This window comes from Drosophila simulans, chromosome 2R (genome assembly GCF_016746395.2).
Source record: "Drosophila simulans strain w501 chromosome 2R, Prin_Dsim_3.1, whole genome shotgun sequence".
In the NCBI taxonomy this organism is placed as follows: domain Eukaryota; kingdom Metazoa; phylum Arthropoda; class Insecta; order Diptera; family Drosophilidae; genus Drosophila; species Drosophila simulans.
The window spans coordinates 894,288-909,161 of NC_052521.2; the positions used below are offsets into that span (position 1 = coordinate 894,288).

The window sequence follows — 14,874 nt, forward strand, 5'->3', positions numbered from 1 at the left end:
TGATGATTCTTTCTAAAATGTACTTATTCTGGGTGATTTCTCAATTGTAATTCACTTTCATTATTACTAATGTAATGTAATAAGTAAATTTTTGATGGTATAATTATTTATATATTGATGGCGTTGGACCTACAATGGGGCGGTTCGATTCGCGAAATGGTGCGATATTGTCCTCTGCAGAGGACCGTGTGCGAGTGATAGTAGAAAAGTGCTGATAACCTAACACGGAGTTAAGTTCATAAGCAAGGCGTTCAAGAGGTTCCTATAGGAGCTGGGGAGCGACACAATCAAACGGCTTCATACAATCCACAGGAGTACCCGACGAAAAGCGCCAATAGTACCGTGAAGAAACTAAGGGAAATGTACAAGCTGGTGCGGTGAAGTATAAAATCTCGCCGTCACCGGTGAACTGCAGCCTGGAGCAAACGATATCGTAATGGAGAACGGCAAACACAGATATAAAGGTCGGAACTGGAGCGCATACCCGTATCAGCTCACATACACAGATGTGAATTTTGTGGGAGGCATGTGCACCTACCTGAGATGCAGGCGGTCACAACGCGTTAGTGAAGAAGGGGAGAAACTATACTGGCAGGAAAGTCCGGAACCGGTCTCGGGGTCCCGCAGCCAGCAGAGGTCTCAACAGATGCCCAGGAGTTCAATTACTGTTATTATAATTTTTCTTGTCCTATTAAAATTTTTGTACACTAACCTTTTTTTTTTTAAAATAATCAAGAACCAAAACAAGTAATAAAACCCGCACAAAACCAGTGCCTACATTATACCAAATACATTAGAATAACAAGATGCGTAACGGCCATATACATTGGTTTTACACTATGATGCAGCCACTATTTTCGGGCCGAAATCAATTCTGATCGAAGAAACTAATTTACGTGTTTGGAGTTTTTTATAGTTTTTAAAATTGTATTTTTCTTTCTTTTCTGCTATTGTCTCAATGACAAGTTTTATTTGTAAGTCTCTGTGTATATTCTCGTTCCGAAGATACCATGGAGCTCCAGTAATGATTCTCAGAATCCTAGACTGTGCTCGCTGTATTATGTCTATGTTGCTTCTCGATGCGTTGCCCCATATCTCGGAGCCATAGGTCCATGTGGGTTTTAAAACGGAGTTATATAAGAGGACTTTGTACTCCAAGCCTAGTGGAGAGCAAACGTTTATAAACCAGTGTAGATCCCTTGCTTTTAGACTGAGGGGCGTCGTCTTGGCCTCTATGTGTTTCCGCCAGGTGAGCCGCTTGTCCAGATGAATACCTAAGTATGTTACGTTATCAGCTTGTGCGATGCGCGTCTGGTTCATTATCAAGGACGGCAGCTTTGTTTGTTTAGGGTAAATGTTACCTGTTTGTACTTTTCTTCATTTACTCGTATGCGCCAATCTGCAAGCCAATGTTCTACACAAGTTAGTTGGCGTGCTAGTTGCATCGTAGTTTTTACTGGGCATCTGGATCGACTTGTCATCAGCGAATGTGGATATCGTTAGCTGGTAGTTTGTTGGGATGTCCGCCGTGTATAGGGTGTATAGAATTGGGCCCAGAACACTTCCATGAGGCACTCTGGCTTCTATAGTACAATCGCTTGAAGTGCTTGTACTGCATCTGACCGCGAACACTCTTTTATATAAGAAAAGAGCTGGGCAGTATTGACGGTGATCAAAGGCAGTGCGAATTTCTGTTGTGATGCGGTTAACCTGTTCAATGACTCCATGTTTTTCCCGAACACCAAATTGGTGCGATGGGAGTGTGTTGTGTGTTTTGAGGTGGGGGCTGATGCATATCAGCAAGACTTTTTCAAATAACTTGGATAGACAAGTAGTAAGCTTATTGGCCTGTATGATGATGGCTGTGTTTTCTCTTTCCCAGGCTTAGGGATCATAGTTATAATTGATTTCTTCCACTTTTGAGGGAAGTATCCAATTTTAGTAATTGCGTTGAAGAGCAAGCAGATTCGTAGAACTGCACACATTGGGAGCTCAATGATCATTTTCGGGGTTATTAAGTCGTAGCCAGGCGATTTTCCAGTATTCAGTTGCTCTTTAATGACTTTCGTTATCTCCCTTGACCGAAATTCTACAGGATCTTGTGGTGCTAAGTCAGATGCAGTTAAAGGCGGGAGAGTAAATGAGTTAGTGGTTGGATTTGGTTGAAATACTTTTTTAAGATGATCAGCGAAGACTCTTGCTCTGTCCGTGTCACTGCGAGACCAGTTTCCGGTAGAGTTACGGAGAGGTACACGCAAGTTCCACAACGAGTTCCTTGAGCCTGTGGGGGGAGATTCTTGATGTACCTTAGTTGTGCGTCCGCTTCTTCTTTTTTAAACGCTTTGGTAAGTCTGCGAGAAGCTGCTTTTAATTTACTCTTTGCGTTATGTGATCTGCGCTCCTGCCACTCCCTTCGATGTCGTCGTTTTTCAAGCACAAGCAGTTCAATACTTGTCTTGTTAAACTTTATACTGCATACATGGTTGTCTTGTGGAGTTGACGCTTTTGCTGCTGCGACAAGTATTGATTCTATATCACCAGCAAACTGATCAATGTCTTGCTTGGTTTCCAGGGGGCTAGAAAAGCCGGTATGGGAACAAACATATTTTTTGTACCTCGCCCAGTTGGTCAGTTTATTGATTGTAAGCCTAAACGGTCGCTCGATGTGTTGTAGCTGGTATAAAAGATGAAAGAGCACCGGACAATGATCAGATGAGAGTTCTGGAAATGCCTCAGCTGTAATCATTGATTGGGGTATCCTTATTGTGATGGCAAAGTCAATCAAATCTGGAAGCTTCATAGGATCTAATGGCCATGTAGGCGCTCCCGGGGAAACATAGTTAAGTTTGTGTTGCGGTTTGATGATTGAGTTGTACAGCTGTTTTCCTTTAGGATTCGCTATCTGAGATCCCCAAAACATGTTCTTGGCATTCCGATCGCCAGCTGCAACAAACCTTTTACCAAACGAGTCAAAAAGTGTTGTGCATTTTTCCTCAGAGATTGTTAAGCGAGGTGGGCAATAGACATCAGCCAGATTGAGAGCACCGTTATGGCATTGGAGTTTTATAGAGGTACATTGTAAGCAGTCTTCTTGCCAATTACCAAGAAAGTGGTGGTTAATTCGCAATCGTATTAGTATCCCAGTGCCTCCATGGGCCTTGCCATCCGGGTGATTCGTAAAGTAAAATTTATATCCTGGTATTTGGAAGGTTTACTTTTCGATAAGGTGAGTCTCTGACAGTAGCATAACGTCAATGTTTCTGTTGGCTAAGAACTGAAGAACGCCAATAGCGTTCCAGGTACCTATTATTAATTGAGTTATTATCCTGTTTTAGAAGAAACGAGCATTGGAATAAGGATGTTTTGGTTCCTGATAAGCTCTTGCATAGTTTCTTGCATGAAGGTCATGAAGTCTTTCATGGTTTGCTGCATCGAGAGCATAATCGCTTCAACGCCAATTGGTGAATATTATGCTGGACGCTGGAGGTGACTGCTGTCGGTACTTGGATCCCTGATTTTAGTACACTTGCAAAGGAAGAATTTGGCATTGTTCGGTGGCTGGCAGACGAAGGGATGTTAGTTGCAGTCGGTTCCATTACTTTGTGAGTTGTTGGTGTGATACGATCTCAAGCTGAATCCACTCGTTTGTTTAGGCGACTCTTGAGTTCCTTGTAAACAATGCATCCTCGCTAGTTGGCTGTGTGTTTTTCGCCACAGTTGCTGCATAACTTAATTGAACTGTCGTTTTTATTCTTAGGATAGTTAACAGTACTGTGGGCATCGCTGCAAACGACGTAGATGCATTTTAGGGTGCAGTACGCTTTGGTGTGGCCATATTCTTGGCAGTTGGTGCATTGCACAGGTTGCCTGCGCTTGTGTGGCTCTTCTACGGTTATTCTTCGGTGCAGTAGATACTGTAGCTTATATATAGGATGTACTTCATTTTTGTTGTTTTTCTGACTCGATGGTTCCAGTTCGACCTTAAAGAGTGGCTGGGGCTCTTTGTTCCTGTTGAATGTTGATCACCGTGTTGGCGTTGAAGTTCTTCTCCTTTAGTCCCGCGATAATTTCGGATGCTGTCACTGATGACTCTATTCCTTTAATGACAACCTGCAATCCTTTGGCACTTTTCAGCTGGTAGGTTTAGTAACTTTTCCCAGCTTCGTCCAGGTACTTGGTCACTGATCGGTGGCTAGACTCATCCTGAGTCTGCACTTTCGTTTCTTGTATGTTACCCTTAGTAAGAGGTATAACATGGAACTTGTTTTATCCAATAATTGCAGCTAGTTTGTTAACCAGCGCACTTGAGGTTCACTCACGATCTCAGTGCGTTCGGGTTCACTTCGTGGAGTCATAAGCATTGGTGAGCAAGACCGCGATCGTTTGCATTCTGCAGGTGCTAGGTCATTGACCGGGTGGATGATTATGCATTAAGTATGTTCCGCTGCAAAGAGAGTCGGCGCTTGTCTTGCTCTTTTTGCCTCTGAGCGCGCAATTCTCGTTGGCTCATTTTAGAACGATCGATTTGTTCGTTGTCTATTTTACATAAATGTACATAAAATGAATAGCAATTTTACATTGCGAAATATTTATGATACTAACTATTTACTTCTCTAAAGAGTTCTTGCTAGAGTTGAATATTCAGCTGACGATCGAAGTGCACTCACGATAAATGCAAAATAATTCAACTGAATCTAATTTGAATGTTAAATAATAAAAATGGATCATTTACATACCTTATTATAGTGTCTTTGGCTAGACCCATGAGCACCGAGAAGACGATTTCTCGAATTTTAAATCTATTTTGGTTTTCTAAAATGCGCAACTTTGTAAAGCGCTACATAAATAGCGTTGTGATATACAAATGCGCTCCATCCAGTGAAATATAAAAGCATTGATAAATAGTACCACTAAATGTTCATTTTTTTCAGATCGTGTACGGTTATGAGCCCCGAAATATTAAGAATATCTTGAGAAACGTAATTCAAATTCAGGATCAAAAGATGCTAACGGATAATGAGCGGACTATACTGAGACAAACTCCGCCGTAACAACTGATGATCTGTCGGTTTGGTGATATTGTGTTGGTAGAGAATGAGCCGTTCAGCACTGGAACATCAAGAAAACTGGAGCCTGTCTATAAAGCACCTTTCATTATTATGAAGGTATATTGCCAACGGACAGATATCTAGTAGGAGATATTCCAAACTTTAAACTGAAACAAAGACACTACAAGTCGGTTTAAATGTTTGATAAGATGACGCGCCGGTGCGAACTTCAACCAGATGATCTCGAGGGAGACAGTAATAAATTATGCCAGGACTCTTGCCAGGAAATAGAGATTTTCCAGGACATTCTGACTGCGAACTAATTTCAATAATATATAATTTATGTTAGCTTACTTATGCTATTATTATGCATTCATAGTTTTTTTTGTTCTGTCTAATGTTATAAATGCCTTTTTTACTTTTTCTTGCTACCTAATAGACATACTTTTCATCAGGCAGAAATGATGTGTATGAAAAAAATATGTTTATGATGCAGCGACCTGCCGTCCGCTTATCTGGCCAGCTAAAAGATGATTTGCGTAGGCAGGTGGTAGGGTTTCGGATCCAGAAGGTGGTCCGGTGCAGGATCAGGATTGGCTATTAATCTTGATTCGCGAGAAGATATAGACGCGATATAAAAAATAGAATAGGAACGAGGAAATGAATATAATGTGGAAAAACTATGTTAAATATTAGTGTTAGTAGGGTATAATTATGTAATAGAAAAGATAATATCGATTGCTTTAATAGCGGCAGAGAGTCAAGATTACAGATAATAGGATAAAGTCTATTATAGTCAGAACATAAAACTCTGTAAGGGTCATGCATTTTATTAAAAGTAGTCTACTGGAATAAGGAGGTAATATTCGGTTTGCATCCCAATTTAGGCGCCGCAAGGCAAAAAGTAAGAAGTTTTTTTGGACCGATTCAATGCGGTCCGAGTGGACTGCGTATTGTGGACTCCAAACAGGTGATCCATATTCAAGAATCGGACAGACTAACGAAGTAAAAAAGGTCTAAGTCATGTAAGGATCATTAAATTCCTTAGACCACCTCTTTATAAGACCAAGCACACCCTTGGCCTTATTGACAATAGACGAAATATGGTCAGAAAATTTTAGTTTTGGGTCCAGAAGAACACCAAGATCATCAACTCGTGTTATTCTGTCCAAAGAGCACCCATTTAGAGTGAAGTCGTGCGTATTGGGTTGGCACGACAAAAGGTCATAACTTTACACTTGGAGCCATTTAAGTCTAATATGTTATCACGGCACCAAATTTGAAATCGGTCTAGATCGGATTGTAAGTCCAAATGGCAAGAAGTGTCCTTGTACTGGAGGCATAATTTAACATCGTCTGCGTACATAAGTACACGCGAATGTTTTATTATTAAGGGGAGGTCGTTAATGAATAAGGTAAAAAGAAGCGGACCAAGATGGCTCCCTTGTGGGACACCGGATGTGACTCGGAGAATAGAAGATAACGAATTTTTAAAGAGGACTTGTTGTGTCCTGCCATTCAGATAGCTTGAAATCCAATTTAGAAGATCAACAGGGAAACCTATAAGATCAAGTTTTTTTATTAAAAGGTAATGATTAACAGAGACAAATGCTTTACTAAAATCAGTGTAGATGACATCTGTTTGAAGATTATTTTTGAAACCCTGTATTACGAAAGAAGTTAGCTCCAAGAGGTTAGTGGTTGTAGATCTGCGTTTCATAAAACCGTGTTGACACGGTGATATGATTGATCTACAAAGGTGCTGCAAATGAGGAGTGATAACATTTTTGAAAAGTTTTGGGATAGCCGACAATTTAGAGATTCCTCTGTAATTGGTTACATCCAGTTTGCTACCTTTTTTATGAAGAGGAATCACAAAGGACTCCTTCCATATATGAGGGAATTTTGAAGATTCCACAGATAAGGTAAACAGTTTCAGTAAAGGCTTGCACAAGGCTTCCGCACAGAATCTGAGCACACAGCCAGGGATTCCATCGGGACCTGGCGAATAGACCGGTTTAGCACGCTGAAGATCGTTAAGCAGTGAGCTTTCGTTTATAGTAGGGCAAAATATTAAATTCGACTTAGATACCGCATAAGAGTATGGCTGTTCGGAATGAGGTAAAGTTGAATATGTTGTTTGAAAAAACTTGGCGAATAGATCGGCTATTGCCTGATCCGATGTAACCGCAGTGTTTTCAAAAAATAGCGGGGAAGAGTAAGAACTTGTTTTTCGTTTATTGCTAACGAAATTATAAAACTGTTTCGGATCCTGTTCAAACTGGAACTTACAACGGTTTAAATAATTTTTGTAGCACTGAGCATTAGGCACGGTAAAGTTTAACCGAGCGCTTAAATATAAAGCCAGCTATAAAATTGTTTAGCCTCCGAAAATTTGCCTTGCGAAAACAGGGAATTCGCTTTGTTGAATTCTCTGAATTTACTTTTAATACCGTACCTAAGTCGATTTCCACCTCGAAAGTAGGATGATATTGATCTTCAGGTTGAGTGAGAGGTACTACCCTGGACAGAAATACACTTTCAGGACTTGTTACAAAACATAGATCCAAAAGTCGACCAAGAGAATTTGGAATATAATTAACTTGCAACAGCGATAAGTCGAGCAAGCCGTCAATAAAGTCATGTTGTGCTAAAGGGAGAAGGATATTCGATTGTTTTTCTGGGGACCACATTGTGCCAGGTATATTAAAATCACCTAGAACTACCAATTGGTCCCTGTCAGAAAGTTTATTCAAAATGGACTGGATAGCGGACAGATGATTCTGATATTCTGGGAATTCAGAAGATGGCGGAATATAGGAGCACGTAAAATAAACTGATCTGTCGGAAAAAGACAGCTTTACACATACGAATTTCGAGTTACGGGAATCGTCCAAAAGTAACTCCTCCGACGCGAGGGTAGATCTAACCGCAATTAAGACTCCACCTCCCCGTCTGGAGGGACGGTCAAACCTATATATAGTGATACCTGGGAAGACTTCGGAGTTAAGTATCTCCGGCTTTAACCAAGTCTCTGTGAGCACTCTAATATGGGATGCAAATGAAAGACTATCACAATACAATTTGATTAATTTGCTACGCAAGCCTCTAACATTTTGATAGGAGATAGTAAGTTTTGTAGTTAGTTTTTTGAAGAGGAAGAAGATGAAGAGGCGGATGGTGCAGTAGTCTGGCCACGTGATCTTAGCTTCTTTTTGATCTTAGCTTCAAACTCTTTTACCACCATACTATCCGGCCAAAAATCACCCGAACATATGGTCGAAAAGAGCTCGTTTGGGACAGTTATCTTGAAAGATGATATGTCCCTAGCGTAAGAGAAGTTAAATTTTTCCACTTTTATATTATCGGCTTTTGTTTTGTCTTGTATATAAGACAATACATCCGACGATGTTTGATCAGGGGAAAGCCGAGAAACAAAAATTTGTTTCTTTAGTGGACCTTTTTTGGGCGGAAGCGATTCTTTTACTCTAGAAGCAACGGGAATAATAAGTCTAATTGAGTAATAAATTTCAGCGCCAGGACTAGCGGTATCTGTTGACGGCGGTAAAGTCTTAACCAATTAGCTAAAAATTCTAATTAAGTCAAAGGAGGTTTCACCCTCCCTACGCTCAGCTACTGGGATGCTTGTAACGTACCCACCGGCGGTATCTGGATCGCCCTCGGGGAAGATGGTGGACTAGGATCCTAACCAACTGCTGCGTGCCGATCGTTCGCAAGAAGTCGAAGAGGACAGGCGGGCTCTAGGAAGCGCCAACATAGCCTGGAGACCCCAAATGTGGAGACCGGAGTCCTCTACGCGGAACGAGCGACAAGTGGTGGCGGCCACCGAAAAGGTTTACCACCACGGCGGAGGAAAAGAGCGAGGAACGTACGTGCGTAGGAAACATTAGCTACCCTTTGAGTTCCTAACCGTAGAGGCTGCGGCCAAGATCCACAGCGCCAGTAAAACCCTCCCCGTATCGTGCTACCAGGTCCTCAATGAGGACCTATTATTATCGTGCTAATAGGTCCTCAATGAGGACCTATTATTATCGACTCCAACTCCAACAAATTGATTAAACGTTTTCTTATAAATATAATTTTTTTTTTTTTAATTGTAGATTTGTTATCCACGGCCTGTGGGCGGTCCGGCTCCTAAGCGGATGAGATACGAATCTAATGCTGATCTGCCCTCTGTCATCGTCACCCAATAGATAGGGGTAATTTTTTTTTATTATTTGCTGCATGAGAACATTTTAAAACTTGCGTTTAATAAAGCAAATAATTCTTTATTTTTACCTTTAAAGTCAAAAAGTCAAATTTTTTCACAGTGTGTAAACAGTTTCTTGGCATATGTACTCGTATATAATATCAATGTGTGCGAGTAAATAGAACGAACGCGATTTTGTGCAAGGGAGACCAATTTTGCTGAACATGCGCTGATAGTTAGGAGTGCGATAGCGATACAATAAAACCCTTTGAAAAAATAAGACAAGACAAGGCAAGCTGAACGAAATTAAAGATTGGCAAAATTTTTTGAGAAGCCAAAGAAGACGCAGTTAAGCTCGTTTCTCGCCCGTAGTGAGATATCAATAGACAACCATTTTCAAAACTTGGCATTCCAACATATGAGTTTTAGTATTTGATATTCAAATAAAAATTAGTTAAACGATTTTGTTCTATTCAAATTTTATAGATTTTTTTTAAATAAGACAGTTAATCATGATATAAAATCCCCCTTTCGTAAAGTTGTGAATATTAACATACACGTATTTTCTAACATACGTCGTACAAATATGAAAATAAAAATCACAACAATATAAGAATTATTGAGTTGATGAAATCATTTCTGTAAAAGTGTGTATTTTTTTACATCACCGGACACTATATTATCGATAACAATAGAAAGAAGGTCAAGTACATTTTAAACTAGCGGTACTCACTAAAAGTATAGAAGCAAAAAAAGAAGGGTGATGCATTGTTGTTATTCTATTGCGTTTCTGTTCAGTTAATTTTTTAATTTTGAATCGTTAAAAATTTAGCGACTGCTTTAAGGTTCGTATATTGCAAGTAAGTAGCACAAAATGCAACTATTTCAAAATATTTTTATTTGAAGTTTTTTTCAGCGTTTTTTCCGTTTAGTGTCTTCTTCTTATTTATATTATATATATATATATCTTCTTATATTATTTATTTCTCTATTATTTTAATTGAACATCTTTAAAAAAACGCCATTTCCATAAAAACTGTGAATCAAGTTTTAATGAAACTTTCGGGAAAAATAGTTAATAATTTTATAATAATAATAATAATAATTTGTGACACGGATTTCCCTGTGGTGCGAGTGCATTTGGAAACACGCTTTGCCAAAGAGTGTGTTACCAGGGTAATATGACCCTGTCCATATATGTATACTTAGATCTTTCTTTTATGAAGAAATCCGCATATGTTCTATTTCCACCGCTCCCAAATCGTCACTAGCTTACCGAAGCTAGTTTGACGAACATATTCTTTTATCGCCTACATCTGTATCAGTATTTTAAATTTATTTGTGCACAGCCACACAGAAAGTTTGGTCACATGATATGTTCACCTGACAAAATCACAGTTTTCATTGAGGAATTCTGACGAATTGTGTTTTCTTAAACTTTGTTCTCTCCTAAAAGTGGTTTAACAAAAATTAAAAAAATGAAAATCTGTGGTCCCAAGCTATCTCTTTGTGGTCTTATTATCTCTGTTTGGGGTATTGTCCAATTGGTGAGTATTCAAGTTCTAACTTCTTCACATTTTCAAAAATTAACCACTTACATATTTATGTTACAGGTTTTAATGGGTCTATTCTTCTACATAAATAGTGTAGCCCTCATTGAGGACTTACCTCTTGAAGAGGAATACCATTCGTTGGAAGATTTTTATGCAGCTGCAAATAGAGCATACAATCAGGTATGTTCTCTATTCACAACATATGTACATACGCCCAATAATGTGAAGTAATTTTTCTTTTTCAGAATGCCTACAACTGCTGGATTGCCGCATGTATCTATGTTTTGACTTTGTTGCTCTCCGCCCAGCAATTTTACATGAATAGCAGAGTAACTGCTAACTAATAATTTGAAATGTAGTTTCCCAACTACTTACAACTAGTATTGAAATTTTTCCTTCGATATATTTGTTAGAGGTGTTTTCGTTTTAATAAAGTTAAAGTTCAGTTTAAATATTACGGCATGCGTAATGTATTAAGGGGCGTTTGTTTGTGTTCTTTAAGCCTCAAAGAAGGCTATTCAATTCATTTTTTAGGCTTAATGTGGTCAATGTGCTGTTATATATTTTAATTTTTAAAATTAATATATTTGATGTATTATAGTAGCGGTAAGTTAAAACTCCTATAGAGCTACAGAGTCATAAAAGCACTTTTATTAAAAAGGTCAATCTTTTTTTGAAAATCTTGAAAAAAGCCTAAAAGAAACGATATTTTCTTTCTCCACAGTTTCTAAGGAATTTTAACTACGTAAGGCCTATAAACAGAGGTATTTTAAATGCTTCTTACGGTTCTAATGAAATTCTGTGCGCTTTTGAACATTTCTTGCTTTTTTTTTTTATTTTTGTAAGGTTTAATGAAGCTGGTTTAATGAAGCTGGAGCTTATGAGTATTGAAATAATTAATAAATATATCCCCCTTTGGCATGAATAACTTTATGGAGTCTAACCCTTACTAAATCCTCCAAATTGTAAAGGATCATCTCTTCCAAAGGTAAGTGATTTCAGAAATCGCCCTCGCGAGTTTTGCGTAACGGAACAGTTTCTTTGCGTTTTAAAGGAGACTAGAAGTTATTAATTATATTTAAATCTGGACGTTGATGTGGCCAGTTCAAGACAGTGACGCCAACAGCCTTTAGAACCTTAGCTATAATTCAGTCTTTGTGGTAGGCAACATAATCTTTATGCAGGATAAATGATCGCCGATCAGCCTATCTCCAGAACGAAATGCATTTTCGTTTAGGGTCGTTAAATATTGCATTGGGTTCATCGAGCCGGAGACAGGGACCAGGTCACCGAACCCTTGTAGCCAACACCATCATGGCTCCCAAGCGAGCCGTATTTTTTGCCTTTTGCGAATTGGCGATCTTACAATAATTGTTTTGTTTTTATACTCTAGAACGACTTTGGCTTGTCTAAATGTTCCTTTGCAATTTTCAACCTTTTAAGCTTATATTCATTATTTGCATTGCTCATCGTTTTCGCACTGTTTTTTTTTTATCGGTATCAAGCGCAAGCGAGTTTCAAAAGAAGCAGAACATTTCGTTTAAATATGACGGATAGTGTATATCGTCTTTAGTTTGCAATACCTTTTCAATTTATTCGTTTACATTTACTTCGATTTAATGTACTTTATTTTATTTATACACTTCTTATGAAGAGATCTGTCACAGTATGCCTAGTAATGCTTTTTCAATGGTTAATGAAAGTTCTAATACAAAACCGATGGGAAATTATCTTCGGGATACTAAGGCACCATATGGGCTTGCATTGATATCGATATTTGTTTCCAATATGTGCGAATTAGATCGCTACTAATAAAAGCTTTCCATATTCCCAACGCTGCAGCATAGCGTTTACATTTATTTAAGCTTCTTTCTCTAAGCACTGAGTTATTGGTTTTGCAATTAAATAGTTTATTCACGTATTTTTATGTATATTTTGTTTGTATTGAACAGCTTGATATTTTACCGTATTAAACAGCTTAAATCTTATTTGGATTTGCTCTGGTTTATTGAATACTGATGACACTTACAAATTAGAAATCAGACATTTTTAGGAACTGATTCCAGGTACATATTGATTATGCTGATTTTAGGTACATTGCATTCTGACAGTTTTAGGATCCCGTTTCCCTATGTCAGTTTCGTGTCCTTGAGTTGCACTTTTTTCGCCTATTTTAAAAGACATATTTTTTCCCATGTTTAACTAGTTGATATTAAATGTTTAAGTCTATCAATCAATCGCACTCTTTTTGAGATCAGTAGTGTCTTAGGTTTTTTGAGCTTATAAGCTTTTTTATACCCAATTTTTAGCAATGAAAGACGAATTGTGTGTAGGTTTTTCAAACGAATATGATTTTATTGGTTTTAGAGAGCGAGATTCTGCATCGATGCATATATGCGTAGGTAACGAAAACAATTGACAATGAGCGTCTTGATTGCAAAGCGAGGAACAGAACGCCAAGGCAAAGGTGTAGGTGCGAGCAAAGACACTAGAATAACAAGATGCGTAACGCCATACGATTTTTTCGCCGTGGCTCTATAGGTGGCTCCATGCTCTCTCGAATTTTCTTTCACGCTACAGCGAACAGCTCTTTTCTACGCATATAGTGATAGCAGACAACTGTATGTCTGCACACGTGTGCTCATGCATTGTAAATTTGACAAAATATGCCCTTCACCTTAGAATTTAAATCTATATTATTTTTGATCAATTGGCACCATGTGCAGAATTTTTGTTTTTCATTGCCTTAGCGTTACTATTCTTTAAATATAGCTTAGAAATAGTAATAAACCAATCTATGTACATAAAAAATTATAAAAAAAAAATTTTAAATAACTTTATATTAGAATATTCAGCTTGCGATGTGTGAAAAATTAATAAGGCGATGATTTTTGAATGCTTGTGTCCGCACTTCGTGCCTCAAGATATGACTTTTGGAATAAACAGTTTTCATATTTTTATTTATTTTATAAATTTGTATTTTCCACTACGATTTATTTTAATAATAATTTTTTTTTCAATGTAATGACTTCTTTTTGGAAAATTTATGTTTTAAATTACAGTAGTTATAATAATTTCCTTTGCATTTGCTTTAATTATTTAGTATATATATTAAGTAATTTGAATTAATTATTTGAATATTGTATGTAAATAATCAATTTTTATTATTTAACATTCAAATTAGATTCAGTTGAATTATTTTGTTATATTCCCATTTGATATTTTTAACAATGCGCAATTTTGGGTGGGAAGAAAAGCTTTCCCTTTAAATTTCTCTTTATCCGTTTGCTTACAATTGATCATACGCAGAGCTCCTCGATTTTCTTGAATGTTCCATATATAACCAAGTTTATATTCAAGTCGTTTTGTTGCATTAGGAAAGTAATGAAAAATAAACTTAAAGGTCATATAGTAAAATAGTTTTTGTTTTGATTCGAAAAAATGATCCGTGTTTGAACTAAGATCAAGGCCGCTTTGCGTTTTTATTGCCGCTTTGCGTTTTTATTGATTGAATGTCGGCTTAAGTCTGAATCAAATGGTGTGAGAAAATCTTTGATGAACTGGGTTAGTGCAAAGACACTAGAATAACAAGATGCGTAACGGCCATACATTCGTTTGGCACTATGCAGCCTCTTTTTTGGTGAAGGCCAAATTTGCTCTCTTTCCGCTCGCTTACGGTGAGAGCATAAGAAATCTAAAAATAGAATTTGCTTGCTTGTGTGAGTAAAAACAAGAGAAAAAACGAGAACGCGTATATGTGTGCGTGTTGTGCTAGAAGACGATTTTCGGGCCGAAATCATTTTTGATCGAAGAAACGAATTTATTATTTATATTTGGAGTTGTGGCCAATTTCGTAGCAATATGATGATATAAAATAATAATTAAAAATTCACGCCCTGACTTTTATAATTTTAAAGTTTTTTAAATTCGTTTGTTAAAATCGCCGCTCGAATTAGCTACCGTTTACATTTTTATATTTATGTATTTTTATTTTATTTATATTATGTTATGTTAATTAATTATGTGTCATTTATGTAATAATCGGTACCCAGGGAACACCACG

General features: G+C 37.7%; 1 protein-coding gene and 1 long non-coding RNA gene across 3 annotated transcripts; both read left to right on the forward strand.

Annotated features, from left to right (window-relative positions):
- Window positions 1-4,515: 4,515 nt before the first annotated feature.
- LOC120284463 lies at window positions 4,516-9,302 on the forward strand. The gene is made up of 3 exons (XR_005543734.2): window positions 4,516-5,165; window positions 8,583-8,937; window positions 9,170-9,302. It is a non-coding gene; the product is annotated as an uncharacterized LOC120284463 (long non-coding RNA).
- A 1,289-nt stretch (window positions 9,303-10,591) lies between these two features.
- Window positions 10,592-11,263, forward strand: LOC6739532 (ribonuclease kappa). Of its 2 annotated transcripts, none has more exons than XM_044922539.1 (3): window positions 10,592-10,805; window positions 10,872-10,991; window positions 11,040-11,263. In XM_044922539.1, the coding sequence occupies exons 1-3, from the start codon at window positions 10,737-10,739 to the stop codon at window positions 11,040-11,042; spliced, it is 192 nt and encodes a 63-aa protein (XP_044778474.1). In that variant the 5' UTR covers window positions 10,592-10,736; the 3' UTR covers window positions 11,043-11,263. The 2 variants fall into 2 exon arrangements, with proteins under 2 accessions (XP_044778474.1, XP_002076431.1); XM_002076395.4 differs by having other exon boundaries at window positions 10,596-10,805; window positions 11,057-11,263.
- The last annotated feature ends 3,611 nt before the right edge of the window (window positions 11,264-14,874 follow it).